This window comes from Micromys minutus, assembly GCF_963924665.1.
Source record: "Micromys minutus genome assembly, chromosome: 27".
In the NCBI taxonomy this organism is placed as follows: domain Eukaryota; kingdom Metazoa; phylum Chordata; class Mammalia; order Rodentia; family Muridae; genus Micromys; species Micromys minutus.
Genome location: NC_137962.1, coordinates 19571083 through 19589248, shown reverse-complemented (window position 1 = coordinate 19589248; position 18166 = coordinate 19571083). Strand labels below are relative to the sequence as shown.

At 49.8% G+C, this 18166-nt stretch overlaps 1 protein-coding gene across 1 annotated transcript; it reads right to left on the bottom strand.

Annotated features, from left to right (window-relative positions):
* Window positions 1–688: 688 nt before the first annotated feature.
* LOC308438159 (keratin, type II cytoskeletal 74-like) lies at window positions 689–14259 on the bottom strand (the record flags this gene model as incomplete). Its single annotated transcript, XM_080939454.1, is given in 11 exon segments — window positions 689–760; window positions 1685–1857; window positions 2056–2216; window positions 9052–9272; window positions 10909–10973; window positions 10976–11063; window positions 11268–11363; window positions 11810–11870; window positions 12568–12776; window positions 13774–13827; window positions 13831–14259. Coding segments are annotated over 11 exon segments (1629 nt in total).
* Window positions 14260–18166: the final 3907 nt, after the last annotated feature.

The following is an 18166-nucleotide window of genomic DNA, read 5'->3' as shown; positions in this document are numbered from 1 at the left end:
CCATCCTCGTTAGCCTTCACTCAGTCCCCACTGTACGTCTGTGTAATGACAGGCTTTTCTGGTGCTCTCAGAGCGCAGCCCTGGCATGGAATCCCCGTCAAGGGCTTGCCAGCCACGGACACCTCATCCTCTGGCCTCATCTTCAGTGTCCCCCAGTGTTTACCCAAGCTATCCCTGACCCATTCCTGAAAACTTCTACCACCACCTCTGGACCACATCTGGACCACATCTTGCTTCTCCTCTGAAATTCTGCTGAAACCCTGGCTTCTGGCCTGGCCTGTCTGCTCCGCACTCTGGTCTTCTGTCCATGGTGTCTACATGAGAGAAATGGTGTTCTCTGAGCATGATAAAGGTCCAAGAGCCAGGGATGCCTCCCTCCATGGGCCCCTTGCGGGCCTGGACCAGCTCCACGCCCCCCCCCCCGTAGGCAGCCCCCTCGCTGGTGATGAAGAGGAAAGATGGATGCTTGACTTTTGTCCACCTAGAGTGGCACCAGATAGAAGCCTGGACCCCAGAGAATCAACTTCTTTTCCAGCATTCTGTCTGACCTTTCTGATCTCAGCTTCTCCCATGGGGAATGTAACAAAAGACATTAACACAGGAGTGGCAAGGATTGTCCATGTTGTTCCACAGGAAGCGCCCCCTAAGGCCTGACACATTCTTAATGTCCAATAACCGGTGTCAGTGACTAAGGAGCCAGAGGCTCGCCGTCTCCCTCCTTGCTCTTCATCAGCACATTCCCACACAGTAGAATGAGGTGCTGAGGACAGGGAAGGAGTGATGACCCTACCAGCCCCAGGCTCTCCCAGACCTCTGCCGATCCCAGAAAATGACCATTATGATTAATAAAATAATAATAGTAATAACCACAGCCAACCAAGTGGCTGCCAGGTATAAAACTCAGTAGGAGGCACTTTATACACAGTATGTCACGTCTGTTGATGCTGGCCCACTTAACAAATATTTGTTGGACACATAGACAACTTCTGGTAGAAACAGTCCAAAGCAGCCTGCCGCCAAAGAGTTTATTCTCCGTGTCCTTGAGAGAAACAGCTCACTAGGTTATTACCAAGTGGAGTAAACTAATCAGATCCTGGCCATTAGGAACCCAACGCCCAAGTGTTGTTGATGAGGATGATAATTGAAGAGGAAGCAGCAGAGTTCTGGACCACCCACAGGAAGGGTGGACCCAGATCGGACACCTGGGATGCTTACATTTTGCTAGAGGGTAAAGGGAGGGAGTGAAAAAGACCAAAATGGAGCCCCGGTTCACTAAGGGCACAAAGGGCTTGCATTGGCCTGTGTCTTAGTTGAGATCTGGAGAGGATTGTGGGCAGGAGAAGGCAGACCCCCACCCAATGCTTCAGGAATCCCATGGTCTGATGGTGGAGGCCCTCCTCACCTGTCCCCAGGCAGGTGGCTCTCTGTGAGAGAATAAATGTTAGTGATGCTTACCTATCTGTGCATGCCTAAGGGACTCAGTGTTGCTCACCTGTGAAATGGGGAGATGATGGGGATATAGAATAAAACCCTGAAGATACCAGGAAGATCTGGCTTAGACATTCAAGGTGAAAGCAGGTGGCTTTTTATCAGATCGACTTGGCCCTCATTACTTTTTTCTGAAATATTGCTGAAGCCCAGGCCTGTCTCCTCTGCACTCTGGTCTTCTGTGTATGACACCTACACGAGAGAAACGGTGTTTTCTGAGCGTGAAGAGGGTCCAAGGACCTTCGTGGTATAGCTCACAGTGTTTTCTGAGCGTGAAGAGGGTCCCAGGACCTTCGTGGTGTAGCTCACGGTGTTTTCTGAACGTGAAGAGGGACCCAAGGACCTTCGTGGTGTAGCTCTCGGTGTTTTCTGAGCATGAAGAGGGTCCAAGGACCTTCGTGGTGTAGCTCATGGTGTTTTCTGAGCGTGAAGAGGGTCCAAGGACCTTCGTGGTGTAGCTCACAGTGTTTTCTGAGTGTGAAGAGGGACCCAAGGACCTTCGTGGTGTAGCTCACAGTGTTTTCTGAGCGTGAAGAGGGACCCAAGGACCTTCGTGGTGTAGCTCACGGTGTTTTCTGAGCGTGAAGAGGGTCCCAGGACCTTCGTGGTGTAGCTCTCGGTGTTTTCTGAGCGTGAAGAGGGTCCAAGAACCTTCATGGTGTAGCTCACGGTGTTTTCTGAGCGTGAAGAGGGTCCAAGGACCTTCGTGGTGTAGCTCACAGTGTTTTCTGAGTGTGAAGAGGGTCCCAGGACCTTCGTGGTGTAGCTCTCGGGTGTAGCTCTCAGCCGTGTACTCTCACTCAGCTCTTTGACTTTGCTTGTGTGAGTAAATTGTAGTTTTTTTCTGCATCTGTGCTTTCCTGTGTGGCGACAATCGGTCAATACATTTGTGTCCCATGGCTTTGTTTGGTACCTCGGCTGTCCCTTTCCAGAGGTCTTGGGCCAGTGAGCCTCTTGAGAGAAAAATCTCTAAGAGAGACTTCAGCCCATGACGTTGCAGCTTCGGGGATGGAGAAGGAACGAGCAAAGAGGTGGCCTTGGGAGAGTAAAAGCACACGAGCTGCCTGCAGGAGAGGTTTGGGTTCCGATCTTCTAGGGGAAGAAGTGTTGAACTGACAGTCAGAGAAGCAGCCCAGGATGGTGGGACACAGGCCATTTGTGAGGAAAAGAAACCGAGTAGGCTGACGTGGTTGTGCATACAGAGTGACCTTGGGTAGAGAAATTCCAGATCCCAAGCTGTGTGTGAGACAGGGAGCTGCTGAAGGCTGTTGATTCCGAAAGAGCCTAAACAGCATGTCGGAGGCAGAATCTATTTCTCTGTGGGTAGAATTGGGAATGGGAGAGGCTAGAGGCACCAAGGAGAGGGCCAGGTAGTTTTCTGTGCAAAGTAATTACCTCCAAAATTAGAGAAAATGAGCTAGGCTATTTGGATGACATCAGCTCAGGTCCTTGCAGGCATCCTCGGCTGACAGACCAGGTCATGCGTGTGTTGTCTGCGAGTCCCCAAAGGGGTCTCTTTGCAGGCTTGCATGGCCTCAGGTAGGCAGTGCCCCCAGCCTGAGTCAGCTGGACTCACTGCGGTCCCTAGGAGACTTGGCCACACTCAGAAGGCAAGAAAGGTACTCAGCAGGTTTGGTGCTTAAAGGGCCAAAGGTGAGCTCACCCCAAGGAGCTGGGTATAAAGGACAGGGGCATGTCCTGGATACAACTTGCTCTCCTCCGGCCACAATGTGACCTTGCATAGAGAGATGTCATTCCAGCCAGCCCTGTCCCTCACCACCTCCATTAGCCCTCTGGTAAGGACACTTCCTTTGAGCAAAGTTGAACACCGCCTTCTTTACCCATCTCCATACCTCTGACATAGTATCCTGCGACTCTGAGGATCCATGTCATGGTCTCTCCTGGGCCACTCATGGCCTATGAACAGCGGGTAGGGCTTCTACCTTCTCTACATCCCTAATGAGGGGACACCAACATCTGGTCCACCTACTCCCCAAGGTGGATGGAAGATACCTTGTAAACAATAACTCTTGACCCATAGTGGTAAATACCAAGTTTTTTGGATCCTGTCCCTCTGTCCCAGACTGTTCATGTCCCTAACTCCAGTGGTCTTGCTTCACAGATTTTCAAAGTGTTCTTGCTCAGTAATGGCACACAAAAGGAGGCTGTGACTTCAGCTGCTGACGGGGTGAGGTAATCACTTGTCCTTCCATCCAGCCGAGGCCACGGAAGCAGGAGAGGGCTGAGAGGACGTCCCTTCCCGAATGACTCACTCAGCGTTTATCAAATTGTCTCTCGGAGCCAGGCATCTAGCAGACAGGGATAGAGGAAGGCAGCCTGCTGTGGAGGACTCCAGCCCAGCAAAGCTTGGTCTCCTCTGCTGACTTCTGAATGGAGAGAAGGTTCTAGCAGTGGTTTGATTTCTGTGCTTACATTAGCGGGTTGCCATGGGGTTGAGAATTTCAGCAGGGTTGTTATCTTAAATACCTGATCTAAAAGACCGGGAAGGTAGCTCAGTGGACAGAGTGCTTACCATAAAAAGGTGAGCATCTGAGTTTAGATGCTGAGCATCTGCATAGAGAGCAGGCCTGGTGGGATATGCCTGCAATCTTAGCACTGGGAGGCAGAGACAGGAGGATCCCAGAGACTTGCTAGCCAATCAGAGTGGCTAAATTCAACTGATGAACTCCAAGTTCAAGAAGAGACCCAATAGATAGATACATAGATGATAGATAGATGATAGATAGATGATAGATAGATAGATAGATAGATAGATAGATAGATAGATAGATAGCAAGGAGACAGACAGACAGACAGACAGAGTACAGAGCAATAGACAAAGATATCTGAAGTTGAACTATAGTCTACCTATATACACAAACACACAGACACTCATGTGAACATGTGCATAGGTGTGCACACACAGACACAGACACACATGTACAAACACACACACACAGGCACACAGACACACAGACACACACACACACACACACACACACACACACACACACACTGGTCCAAGCTCCAGGGCAGGAACCACAGTTTTGGCTGAGAAAGAAATGTTGAAGTCTGTCACCCTCCATTGCTTCAGCTCACCGATCATGGTGAACACAGGCACTGGGCTACCAGCTGTCCTCCATGCCAAGCCTGAGACACAGGTGGCCAGTTACATATTCAGGTGACCAGGTCAGAGAACCTACAGCTGCCTCAACCGGAGGAAGCCAGTGTCCTGGGAATTTATCTCTTGGCCATCAAAGACGATCTTGCCCTGCCCAAGGCCAGCTGAATAGAGGGTATGTTGTTCCTGTGTCCTACTAGCCCTGGACAGTTTCTCTGGCCTCTTTGGTCTAACGCTCCCACGTTCAACTTCAGTTTTATTGAAATGAAACTTACAGGCCATAAAATTAGCCATTTTGGTGAAGTTAAGTGACATTTTATATTCCCAGGGGTATAGACAACCAGCTCTGCCAAGTTTCAAAACATTTCATCACCCCAAAGAAAGCCCCGAATCCATTGGCACTGCTCTGCCATTCCCTGATTCTGAGTATTTGGATTTCCTAATCTGGAGACTTCCTACGAATGAATCATGCAGTGGGGAAAACCATTTCTCTCTGTCTCTCTCTGTCTCTGTTTCTCTCTGTCTGTCTGTCTCTTTCTCTCAGTTTCTGTCTGTCTCTGCCCCTTTCTCTGTCTCTCTCTGTGTGCATCATTCTGGGTCTCTCTCTGTCTCTTTCCCTCTCTGTCTCTTTCTGCCTGTGTCTCTCAGTCTTTGTCTCTGCTCCTTTCTCTGTCTCTCTGTCTCTGTCTGTCTCTGTCTCTCTCTTTCTCTCTCTGCTTCTGTGTGCATATCTCTGTGTCTCTCTGTCTCTCTCATTCTCTTTCTGTCTCCCCTTTTACGTAATGTGATTTCCCCAGGAGTCACTCACATTGTAACAGACAGTGCCACAGCCTTTCTTTCCACCAATAAAGGAATGGTCGTTGTAAGTCTATACTGTACTTCAGTTTTCTGTTCACTCACTGGCAGACATTTGGGCTGCTTTGTATGGCACAGCTCTGAGCCTCCATGCCACACGTACTGTGGGAAGATCTGCTCCCAGTTCCTTTGCCTGTATGTCTAGGAGGGGACTTACTAGCACATGACAATCCTTACGTTTATTGTATTGTGTTGTGTGTATGAGTGTGTGTAGGTGTGTGTGCCACATGCATGCCTGGTGCCCACTGAGGTCAAAAAAGAGCATGGGATCCCCTAGGATGGGAGAAGATGATGAACCACACCATGTGGGGATTGAAAACCAAACCTGGGTCTTCTGCAAGGGCCCCAAGTGCCCCTAACTCTCCATTCTGGCCAGGATCATACAAAGATTCTAACCTCTGTGCCAGGCTTGGTGGCACACACTCTTAAGCCCAGTGCTCAGGAGGCAGGAGCAGGTGGATCTCTAAGATCCTGAGGCTAGCCTGGACTACAGGGTGAGCTCTAGGCCAGACAGGGCTGCAAAGCGAGACCCTATCTCAAAACAAAGCCAAAAGCACCAAAAGTTTCAGCTTCTCCTCATCCTCACCAGTATCTGTTATTACCTTATATATTGATTATTTTTAATATTAAAATTGTCTCATAAGATGTAAATTGTGGATCTGGTCTCCCTTTTCATAAAGCCCAATTATGTTGAGCGTACTTTCCTGCACTCACTGGTGGTATGTATACTTTTTTAAGTGAAAATCCCCTTAACTTGGCTTAAAGCCTTGGACAATTCTGGCCATAGTGGTTCATGCTTGTAATCTCAGGGTTGAGGAAGGAAGAGTCCAATGCATTTAAGACCAGCTTGGGCTAAGGCCAGCCTGGGCTACATAGGCCTTGTCCCAAACAAAACAAAATTAAGCAAAGGAACCTCTTCTGATTCTTTTTAAACTTCCGTGAATCACAGTAGTTTATCTACGTTGTCTCATCTGCTTCTGGCTCCAGAGTTATGTAGACTTTGCCCTTCTGTTTTCTTCTGGAGCTCTACGGTTTTAGCTGTTGGATTCCTGCGTTGCACACGTTCGATTCTCGTTTTTGGTGACGTGAGACACAAGTGTGTTGCTTTGTGTTTCTACCTCTCCAGGCAGCCTGAAGAGACTACCTGAGCTTCCTGTGGCTTGGTCTCCAGCTACCCAGGAGGGTTGTGCAGGTGGGTCACATTGTCCCAGGGGAACAATCAGAGAGATTAACAGACTGACAAATGTGTGCCTCTGACACCGCTCAAAGGAGGTTTGTTGCACATGCAGCAGAAATTTAGACTCCCTAAAGGAGGAACAAGATGGAGCCACACTTTAGAATGTTCACACAGTAAGCCAGGATTTACAGGGTAGGACCACACAGAGACAAGGCCAGGTGTACCTTTACTCATCTTTTACTAGTAACACTAGAGTTGGATGGTCCTGAAGATCAGATCCCCAGCAAGAAGAGCAAGAACCGAACGCAGCCACAGTCCTCACAAAAGACACTGTCACCTGCTGCCCCATCGAGGGCTGTGACTTTGACATTCCTTCCTGTGGTGATGATGGTGACATAGCAGTGAAACGTGAAGTCTGCTGTCTGCCTGGCCTGAGCTGGCTCATAGGTTGTGTGACAAGGGCTAGTTCACCCAAGCTAAGAAACAGCTTCCCTGTGTCCCAAAGACATGGGTTGTGTGCTCCCCATATGATTAGGTGAGAATTTGAGGGAACACACATAGGGTCCCTGACAACCTGCCTCGTAATGAGTGATTGGCAGGTGAAAGTAGCTATTATTACTAATCAAGGTGATGTCACTGGTGGAAAGGAGCTCTATTCTCTCCCACGTAGCTCTGTGAACAGGAGCTCATCGGGGGAGCTGCAAACACATAACACTTTCTCCTCAACAATCTACAGTGGCCTCACTAACGGAACAGAGAAAGGCTGCTGAAAATCCCATCCCCTTTAAGAAGGCCAGAAAATCTAGACAATTGAGAACATGACCTCAGTGTCCCTCTTTTCTCTCCGCTGCCGTCCTCTTCCCTCTCTGGATTATCGTAGCCTCCTTAGCTCAAGAGGTCAACAGTAGCTTGAGCTTCCAAAACCGCCTGCTAGCTGACATAAGAAAAGTCAGAAGCCTGCACGGGACCCACCAACATGGGAAGATTGACCGTGTCAATCAGAACTTAAAGTAGTGAGCGGGTGCTCAAGTGGACTAGAAGCAGTCCTAAAACTCAGGGATGGAGATCTCAAGTGTAACAGGGCATCTCTGGGCAGTAACAAAGGCATTCTTTCTCCAGGCACTGAGGTGAGCTTGAGTACTGGGCTTATTGAATGGTTTTCCTGGCCAGGATACCAGCAGCGGTGGCAGCAGAGGTGGGGGCAGTGGCGGCGGCTGTGGCGGCGGCAGCTGAGGCAGCGGCGGCGCTCTTGTCCTGAGTGTTCCTGACATCTACTCTTGATGCTCTAGTCTTGGTCTGGCTGTTTCAAGGGGTGCTGGGGCTGTCAGAGGTCACGGAGCTTGGGTGGTAACCATAGGAACCCATAACTGCTACTGCTGACAGCTGTGGACAGACACAAAAGCAGGTGTCAGTCAGCAAGCACCAGCCACGGCAACAGCCATCTCTGAGGCGTACCGCCTAATCCCGCGGCCATCTCCAGAGCATGCGCAGCCAGCGCAGTGGATGAGACCTTGTTATACGCTGAACTGCGTGGGGATCGTCCATGCTGCCTGCGGTCTGGGATATCCTGGGAGTGACCATTCCCAAGCTGTGCTCTAGACAGCAGTGCCCTAGGGGACGGACAGCAGAAAAGAGATGTATGTGAATTTTAATCACTCCCCCAACCCAGGGACAAAAGGTGGGGAGTGTTGCTCTGGTGCAGAGAACCTTCACAGGACAGCAGAAACTTCTAGATGAAGTAAGACGTTGCATCACTGTATCCCAGGGCCTCTGGCTTCCCACATCACTGTATCTCAGGGTCTCTGGCTTCCCATATCACTGTATCTCAGGGTCCCTGGCTTCCCACATCTCTGTATCCCAGGGCCTCTGGCTTCCCATATCACTGTATCTCAGGGTCCCTGGCTTCCCACATCTCTGTATCCCAGGGCCTCTGGCTTCCCACATCACTGTATCCCAGGGCCCCTGGTTTCCTCCGCCCAACCCATTTCTAGGATACTCACAAACACTCACAGAGGATGGGTTTTTACCAGACACCCTGCAATACAGAAAGTTAAAGGATATGAGACCTCTCAGGAGGCTGAGGCAGGAGGATCACCATGAGTTCAAGACCAGACCTGTTTCTTTCTTTGACCAACACGAAAAGACTCAAATCTCCATCCTATAGATGGTATGATACTGGAACTGTATTGCTAGTGTGTCAATCTGTCTGTCCTTGCAGCTCCATCTGTATCACCACACTGTCACCTGTGCACGTGGCTGGCCTCTGACATCACCTGGCAGCCCACGGCCTCCCTCTCTCTCGGTGTTGCCACACTGCCATGCTCATCTTCCTGCTCCTGAATGCTCCCTCAGCCTGAGAAACCATAGCTGTCTCTCCCTTGGCACCGCAGCATTGCCCGTCAGGCCTCACCCGCTCTCCTCCCCCTCCAGCAGCTTGCGGTAGGTGGCGATCTCGATGTCCAGCGACAGCTCCAGGTCCATGAGCTCCTGTTGCTCAAATATCATCCGAGCCAGCTCCTCCTTGGCTTCCTGCAGAGCATCCTCCAGTTCATCCAGTTTGGCCCGGGCATCTTTGAGGGCGCTATCCCCTCTCTGCTCAGCATCGGTGATGGCCGTCTCCAGATTGGAACACTAGGGAATTAAGCACAGAGTAGGACATAAAATATTGGCAGGACATAAAATATGACCTGGATCATACCAGTCGTGATTGTTAGTATCATTAGCTTGATAGAATCACTTAGGCTCCGGTTGTGCCTATGAGGAATTGTCTTGATTAGGTTGGTTCAAGTGGGAAGACCCATTCTGAATGTGGGCAGCACCATTCCCTAGGCTCAGATCTGGGACCACCTCTGGAACAAGAAAGCTAACCGAGCTCAAGATTCACCATCCTCTGCTTCCTAACTATAGATGCAACTAGGCATAGACTCTCACAGCAACGCAAAGTCCTTTCTCCCTTGAGTTACTTCTGTCAGGTATATGACTAAGATAGTGTAGAGTATTGCAGCAGCCTTGTTATACAGATGGGACCCAGGGTGCAGGAAGGAGCTACAGAGCTAGGGCCAGAACCTGGATCTGTATTAGTTGCAGATGAATGTTTAAGGTTGTGGGCTGGGAGATGGCTGAGAAGGCAAACGCCACACTGCTTGCGGGTCTGCGTCCAAGTCCCTAGAACACACATAGAAATAGGTTTGGCCACAGACCCACCTGCAGCCCTAGCACAGTGGCAGGAAGTAGAGAAAGGATCACCAGGATTTACTGGCTGCCATCTTAGCTACAGGTTCAGTGAGATAATACTGAGACTGACAGACCAGGCTCCCAGTGTCCTCCTCCAGCCTCTGTACACATATGGGTGTGGACACCTGTACGTGTGTGTGCATACACCACACACATGTCTTTCAAAAGTAAGGCATTACAGTGGACCCTTGGGAGCAGCTGCAAGCAGGAAAAGCAGGCAGAAACACGAGTAAGTCTGCTTGGTCCTGAAACAGTGAGGAAGGATCTCCTAGTACTGAAAGATAGTCAGAGCCACGTATGCACATAGTACCACTGTGTACTATGTGTTCTGTGTTGATTTCACACAAGCTGGAGTTAACACAGAGAAAGGAGCCTCAGTTGAGAAAATACCTCCATGAGATCCAGCTGTGAGGCATTTTCTCAACTAGTGATCAAGGGGGGAGGCCCCGCCCATTGTGGGTGGAGCCATCCCTGGCCCAGCCCATTGTGGGTGGTGCCATCCCTGGGCTGGTAGACCTGGGTTCTATAAGAAAGCAGGCTGAGCAAGCCAGGGGAAGCAAGCCAGTAAGTAACATCCCTCCATGGCCTCTGCATCAGCTCCTGCTTCCTGACCTGCTTGAGTTCCAGTCCTGACTTCCTTTGGTGATGAACAGCGATATGGAAGTGTGAGCTGAATAAACCCTTTCCTCCCCAACTTGCTTCTTGTTCATGATGTTTGTGCAGGAAAAGAAACCCTGACTAAGACAGAAAGTCTCTGCTCCTTTCTTGCTTGGCTACCTAATGGGCACCATGGGTAAGCCAGAGATAGATGACATCTTTCCCATTCTGATGAAGGGTGAGAAAGAGGCCTGTGGTTGTTCCTGGGACTCCCACACTCCAGAGGGAGACCTGTTTCTCCCTCAAGGGCAGCCCTGAGTTTCCACCACACGTGTTTGATATCACTGCTAAGAAGACCTTTTGGATAGTTTGCCACACCAGCTCTCAGCATTTCTATGATCTTTCCCCAAAAGGAAAGAAGTTCCCCCTCCCGCACCTTGGTCTGGTACAACACCTCAGCATCAGCCTTGTTCTTCAGGGCAATGTCGTCGTAGTGGGCATGATACTGTCCAGGTCTAGATCTCGATTGTTGTCCATGGACAGATGACAGACAGAGGTCTCGGTGGCATGAGTCTGGAGCTGGCCAATCTCCTGAATTATGGATGGAAACAGGATCAGCATCCCTTGAGCCTCTCCTCTTCTCTGTGAGGCTTCTGTAGTCTCTGACAGAGTTGGTCACACTTGTCTGTGCTAGCACCTTTGTCTGATGTGGCCTTAAGTCCCACCTACTGATGTCCCTTTGGGAAGCTATCGGCTGGAAAGAAGCAGAGCAGTTGGAGACAGGTGTGTCCTCACCAAATTGTACAGACACTTGAGAAATTTGATGTCTTTGTCTAGAGAGTCCACTTTGGCTTGAAGTTCCACCTTGACCTTGTAGGCTGCATCTGAATCCTGCCAAGAGGCCCCAAGACATCATCAATGCATTGATCCCTCATCTCGCCAATCACCCTGCCTCTGCTGCTGCCCTGTCCTGAAGGCATCTGACTTTCAGCTGCCCAGTCAGTTTTTCTCCGATGTTCCTTTGGGAACAGAGGAAGGTAATAGGGGCCAGACTTCCTTTGCTTCACCTGCAGAGGTGCTTGGCTTTCCTCAAGCCATACTGGAAGATGAAGCTGAGCCACATCCTTCCAATGTCCCCACTGTGATTCTCTCCTGTCCCTTCCTATCCAGTTCCTGGCTGTGTGCCTTTCCTCTCTAACTTGCTGAAAGCCATAACTCTGGTCCCGACTAAATTCAGCTCCTAGAACTTCTCCAGCTGTCCTGCATGAAGTCCTGAGCAAAGTTGCTTGGGATACAGACGCAGAGAGACCAGCGCCCGTGGGTGCTTCTGGTCTCACTTTCTTGAGCAGCACAAACTTGTTCTCCACTGCTGTGCGATGGGCAATCTCAACCTCGTATCTGTGAGAGAAGAAAGTGATAGCAGAGGTTCTGACTGTCGGGATACCTCCTTTTTCTACTAATGGGGCAAGCCCTGTGGCTGCTAGGATCTTGAGCATTGTGATTTGATTGTTACATGCACCCCCACGGAGTCACACATTTGAACACTTGGTCCCTGGCACATGAAACTGTTTTGAAGGTTATGGAAGCATCTGTGGCTAATATATGACTGTCAGCCACATATAAAGCTGGAGGGGTAGGGCTGTAGAGTTAAAGCTTGACCCTGTTTCTAGCCTCAGCTTTCTGCTCTTTGGTTGGTAGCATGAAACAAGCCACTGCCCAAGGCCCCATTAACATGGAGCTACCTGATGCTGTGTCTTTCCTGCCAAGAAAGACCATATCCCCTCAAACCACAAACCAAAGTGAACTCCTTCCTTATAATGTTTTCTGTCAGGCATTGGTAACAGTAACCAGAGAAGTAACTGATTTGCTAGAAGTGAGTGCTGAGAGGCCCCTGGTGTAAGAAGTCCTTGGACCCCCTCATTATAGCCCAGGAAAATATCCAAATGCCTACATAGATTCCCTAACCAGAAACTTAGCATCTGGAGGGCCTGTGAGCCAAGGAACTCCTTCCTATCTACCACAGGGTGGGTACTTTCCCCATAGCCATCCCACATGACCTGACCTCTTGACCCTGGAGCTTTGCTGGGCTGCTCACCTTTTCTTGTAGTCCCCCACCACATCCCTCATGTTCCCCAGGCCTGAGTCCAGCCTCACCCTGTCCCCAGACAGTGAATCCAGCTGTTTTTTCAGGCTGCTGATGTGAGCCTCATACACAGGCTCCAGGTTCTTCCTGCTCAGGTCCAGCTGCTGCAGCAGCTCCCACTTGGTCTGCAGCACCTGGTTCTGCTGCTCCAGGAAGCGCACCTGGAACCCAAATCCATACACAGATATTGTGCCCCATCGATGTACACCATTGACTTCCTAAGAGAAGGAGAGTTCTCTAAAACCTATGGGTCGAACCAACTGTCCACCCTTGGATATCATTATTAACAAGGGCTCTTTCCCCAGAGATCATTAACAAGTGCTCCTCTTGGTCTTCTGAATTCCTTGCCACAGCACACTTACCCAGGAGGCAGCATCCTAATTTTTCTGTGTCCTGACCCTGGATCCAGGAGACATTCTCCCTTGTGTCCAACAGTGTCTTCTGTATTGTGAACCCTGCCCTCTGAATTATGCTCAATTCTCTCAGCTTTTCCTGTTCTTTAAAAACCTGAAGACACCCTCCACTATTGGACCTTTAAGAACTCACCACTTTCCTCAAGAAGAAGAAAGAGAAGGAGGAGGAGGGGGAGGAAGAAGAAGAAGAAGAAGAAGAAGAAGAAGAAGAAGAAGAAGAAGAAGAAGAAGAAGAAAAAGATGAAGAAGAAGAAGAAGAAGAAGAAGAAGAAGAAGAAGAAGAAGAAGAAAAAGAAGAAGAAGAAGAAGAAGAAGAAGAAGAAGAAGAAGAAGAAGAAGAAGAAGAAGAAGAAGAAGAAGAAGAAGAAGAATCTAAGATTCCCCAAAGAGACAACCTTCATTGTCCCCCGTCTTGTAAGTCTACTCTCTTCCCCTTGAGAAGAGAGACTCCACCCAGGCCCTGTCCCATCTACCCATTCATTCATCCACCCACCCATCCAACCACCCACCCATCCATCCACCCATTCATCCATCCACCACCCATCCATCCATTCACTCACCCATCCACCCATTCATCTATCCACCCACCCACCCACCCATCCATCCATCCACCCACCCACCCACCCACCCATCCATCCACCCACCCACCTACCCACCCACCCACCCATCCATCCATCTATATTGCACAGAAAACAGGAAAACTGCTCCTGCTATGGCATCATGTCTTCCTGTAAGAAGATGACACCTTGTCAATGAAGGAGGCAAACTTGTCATTCAGAGCCTTGATCTTCTCCCTCTCCTATGTGCACACCTTCTGGATCTTAGGGTCCAGCTCCACATTCAGGGGAGGCAGAAGGCTCTTGTTGACAGTGACCTGGTGGATACCACCAGGCAGACACACAGACGGAAAAGTGGGCCCCAGAGCCACACTTCCAAACATGCTGTTGGCAAAGCCACTGGCTTGACCCCCTCTATACCCATGCTCTAAGCTGCACCCTGTGGCCCAAGCGCTGCCACCTGCCACATTAAAGGAAATGTGCCGATTCCTTCCAAGACTGTAGAGGCTCCTGCTGCTGAGGCCAGCCCCAGCTCTGTGGCCAGCTGCGTGGCAAGAAGTCACACTGCCCACGGCTTTTCTTGGCACTACTGCAGAAAGCTGAACTTGCCCTTGAACTTGAACACTGAACTTGCCCTTGTCACTGCAGGACCCGAAATTCAGTTGCCGGCTCATGGTAGGGCAGATAGCTTGCAGAGCTGGAGAAAGTCATTAACACTGGAGCACAGGAGAGCTGCCTCCTTTTATCCCCACTGAGCTCAGGGCACTGGAAAAGGGTGTTTCTCCACTATCTCCTTCCCCTCCAGAAGGGCTGGTGCAATTTACAGGGCATGGATCTCCAAGCCTTTGAGCAACAGAGCCCTTTTGATAGAAAGTGAAATTGGCTGTCCTTGCACACACAGTGATCTAATTTAGAGTTTATCTGGTCCCTAATTAGGGACCTACAGAGTTATCCCCTTTAGCGATCTCTCAGATTTACTTTTCCAGTGGTGCCTCCTTCTTGCTTACCTACCGACAAGGCACCTGGTAAATGCCTGCCTCGGCCATGAGGGGGTCCTCTGAACACTCGGGCTTCCCCTCTAAGGAAGCAATTTACTGCCACCCAATCTTCTTGAGGAACAGGATACCGAGAAAGAAAATGGTTCTGTCCTACGTCAAAAAAGAAGGTCCATGGAGTCATAATTTTTGGTTATGCTAAGGGCCACAACTGGCCAGCAATAAACAGCCCCCAAACAGGGTAGAAATGAGAGCCAGTGCTGATCTGAGCACTGTGTGAGCTTTCTGTGTCTGGCAGGGAGTATCTAGCTTATTATAATGGCTCAAAAGATGTTCTCTCAACAGTGAGAAGCTTCTCAGACAGTCACCATTTTGCCCTCTGGAATTTTCTCTTCTGGTTGAGGTTGTCTGTCTGTCCTGAGAACTCAGGCAGGACTGGACAGGAGCCAACCTCTGGGTTAGAACACATCCTGGCTAGAGTTGGTCAGAGGTGAGGTCCACTCCTGGGCTTCTGGGCACCATTCTACTAATTCCCTGACTTCTTCCAGAAACTGCTCGGTTTTAGCATAGAAGACATCCACCTGTGAGAAGTCAGGGGCCTGCTGGGGTGCAATCTTCTCAAAACAAAGTATCTGGCAGCCAGTCCAACCCAGGGTATCTTCTACTGCCCATGAGCACACTGGGAAGGTTTGACAAGCTCTGATCAGGCAAAGGTGGAAGACTCTATCCCCTGAGGCAAGGGATACGAGGAAAGGGTAAGCTTTAGAGAGAGGAGCAGAGAGACAGTGCAACCTCAGAGGACCACCCCAGGAATGGTTCTCACATCAGCCCGAAGCACTGAGTCCTCCCTCTCAGAGGTCCTCCACCTAGGTGTCCCTAGCAGAGCCTGGCCCCAAGACATGAGGGACACAACAGAAGTGGTGGCTTTGCCTGTGGTTTTCTAGGCCAGATTGCAAAGGTGTCAGAATCTAACCTTGCTTCCTTTCTGATGCGGAAATGTCAACAAACTGTGTGAGGTCCTTGATCCGGAACAACCATTGTATGTCCCTGGACTAGAAAGCAGAGTCTTCTCTGAGAACCGAGGCGCAGGCTGAGATCCTGGAGTAGCTGACTCTGTGAACAGTAAGTCAAGATGTACTGAGGAGGAGGGGCTGACTTTGATGGTGTTTTAGGGATGTCCAGAAGACTGGACTCATGAGTACCAATGCTCACCATAGGAGCTGGCCTAGACTAGCAAGGGCTGATGTACTTCAGCAGAAGCAACGATGGTAACAGACCGAGAGGAGGAATCCATGTGTGTGTCCCTCTGTATGTATGGGGCACCACACCAAGTGTTACGCATCATACATACTCGAACTATTTAAAGACATGATCTCTCCTTTCTGTGTAGCTCAAGATAGAGCAGGAACTTGAGATCTTCCTATTGCCCCTCGTCATGTGCTAAGATTGCAGGCCTGTGCCACACCTGACAAGGGAGAGCTAAAACAATTCACGCATTGCTGCTTACAGTTGTGGAAACAGAGGTTTAGGGACACTGCCCAGGGTCACTCAGATAGAGTCAGAGATGGTCCTCAAGTCCAGCTGCGTCTGTTTCCCCTAACTGCTTTGTCATGCGGCTGACAAGACAGTTGTAGGCGAAGACAGATTTCCGATGTGTGTAGCAGGCACTGCAGAGACTCTCATGGTATGGGGCAAAGGGGTGTTTGCAATGGACGCAGGGCTCCCATGGGGGTGTGTGGCTAAAGTAGTGACGATCAGACAGAGGGAAAAGACCCACCTTCATATTAGAGGCTATTTGGGACTTTTTAGAACCCTCAGGCTTGCTTCTTATCTCCAGCGACCAAAGGAAAATAAACCTGGCTCCAGTTGAGATTCCCTAGGATGAGTCAAAACAAGCATGCGCACCAGCTGGCAGAGGGGGAGCCCAGTCAGGTAGGAGAGCTAGACTTCTTACTGCGGCCCTCAAAATGGAGCCCTGGCAAAGCGGTGCATGCCGGAGAAGACAGCGACCATGCTGTGACAATGGACATGCTGCAGAAGCAGGTTCAGGCCAGCAAAGTGCTCACACACAAATCTATATACACCCTCTCCCCAAGACCCACAGACCATCACGGAAGAAGGGAGTAGAAAGATTTTAGCAGTGAGAGAGGTCAGAGAGAACTAGAGGAAAGCAGTGCCTTCTGGGTACGATGGGAACTGAGGGCAGATGCGGTCCCTGCACAAGATCAAGTCTGTCGACATTCTAGCTTGGGGTGGGAAGGGGATTGTAAGCACAAACTCTTAAATAATTGCTGTGGGTAGCTGAGTTTCTGGGGCCTGTCCAGAGATAGTCAGGTTTCTTCCAGGGCGTGGTTCCTGATAGGTCATTTGTGCTCCAGTGAATGGCCCCACCCCAGGAATCGGGCAGCCAATTGTTATAAAAATGGAGTTGATTGTTATGAAAACAGCATGACATTAAGTTTCCTTGTAGGGGTGCGAGGGTAAGTCGGGGAGGAGTTAGGGTGAAGATTGTCAAAACACAGTGTACAAAATTCTCAAAGAATTATTTTTTAAAAAGAAAGATAAAGGGACACACACACACACACACACACACACACACACACTTCAAAGCAGCAGGCTGTAGGGAACTAGGAAGAGGCCCTGGGGACCTGGAACCCTTCTTGTTTGTTCTCAAAGAAGTCCTGAGGGCCCTATGCACAGATCCTGCCTGGGGTGGCCAACAAGGGTGTCAGGAGACCACTGTGGTGACTGTGACAGTGGAGCAGGAGACAGGAAGGATAGCAGTGGTGTTACTGAGCCCACTTTGGGCTGTTGGCTCTTGCCCTGTCTGGGATAAATAGATCTTGGTTGTCATCATTATTGCTAGTGTGTGTGTGTGTGTGTGTGTGTGTGTGTGTGTGTGTGTACAGGAAAGACACAGTTTGTGTGAGTGGAGACAGAGGTGCCTCCTGATTCCAAGGAGATACAAGCAAGAGTTGCCTGAGGATCTCTTCTATCCCCCCTCCCCCACCACCACACCATGTTGGCTGTCCTTCAATTACTCACAGCCAGTGCACACCCCTCTGTAAGTTTATTGGAGTAGTGAGTATCTAAAGCCTGGAGAAGCTGATCCAGGCAATGCATATGAAACTGAGAGCCTACTGTGTGTGCTCTATGTAAAACTGAAAACCTACTGTGTGTGCTCTGTATATTAGACTCTAGAGGCAAGCTAACCAAGCTGGGGACAACAGAAGAGACATAAGTGGGATGTGTGTTCCGTGAAGGTTGTCACGATTTTATCTCCACCAGCCTGTGTGATGGGTGACTCAGACAAACTGTGTCCTTCCTGGAAACCACACACCCACACACTCACACATGCATGTGCGTGCACACACACACACACACACAACAACAACAACAACAACAACAATGACAGTGACAATGACAATCAAAAATCTATTTGTCCCACCCAGGGAAGGAGCCAATGGCAAAGGGATTCTATCAAATTTAGCTTGAGAAATGAGTAAGTGTTTGGGGGTTTCTTGTGGGAATACAGGTAATTTGTGGTCACCTGTGCTGCTGAAAAGCCCCCAGCCCAGTCCTCTGT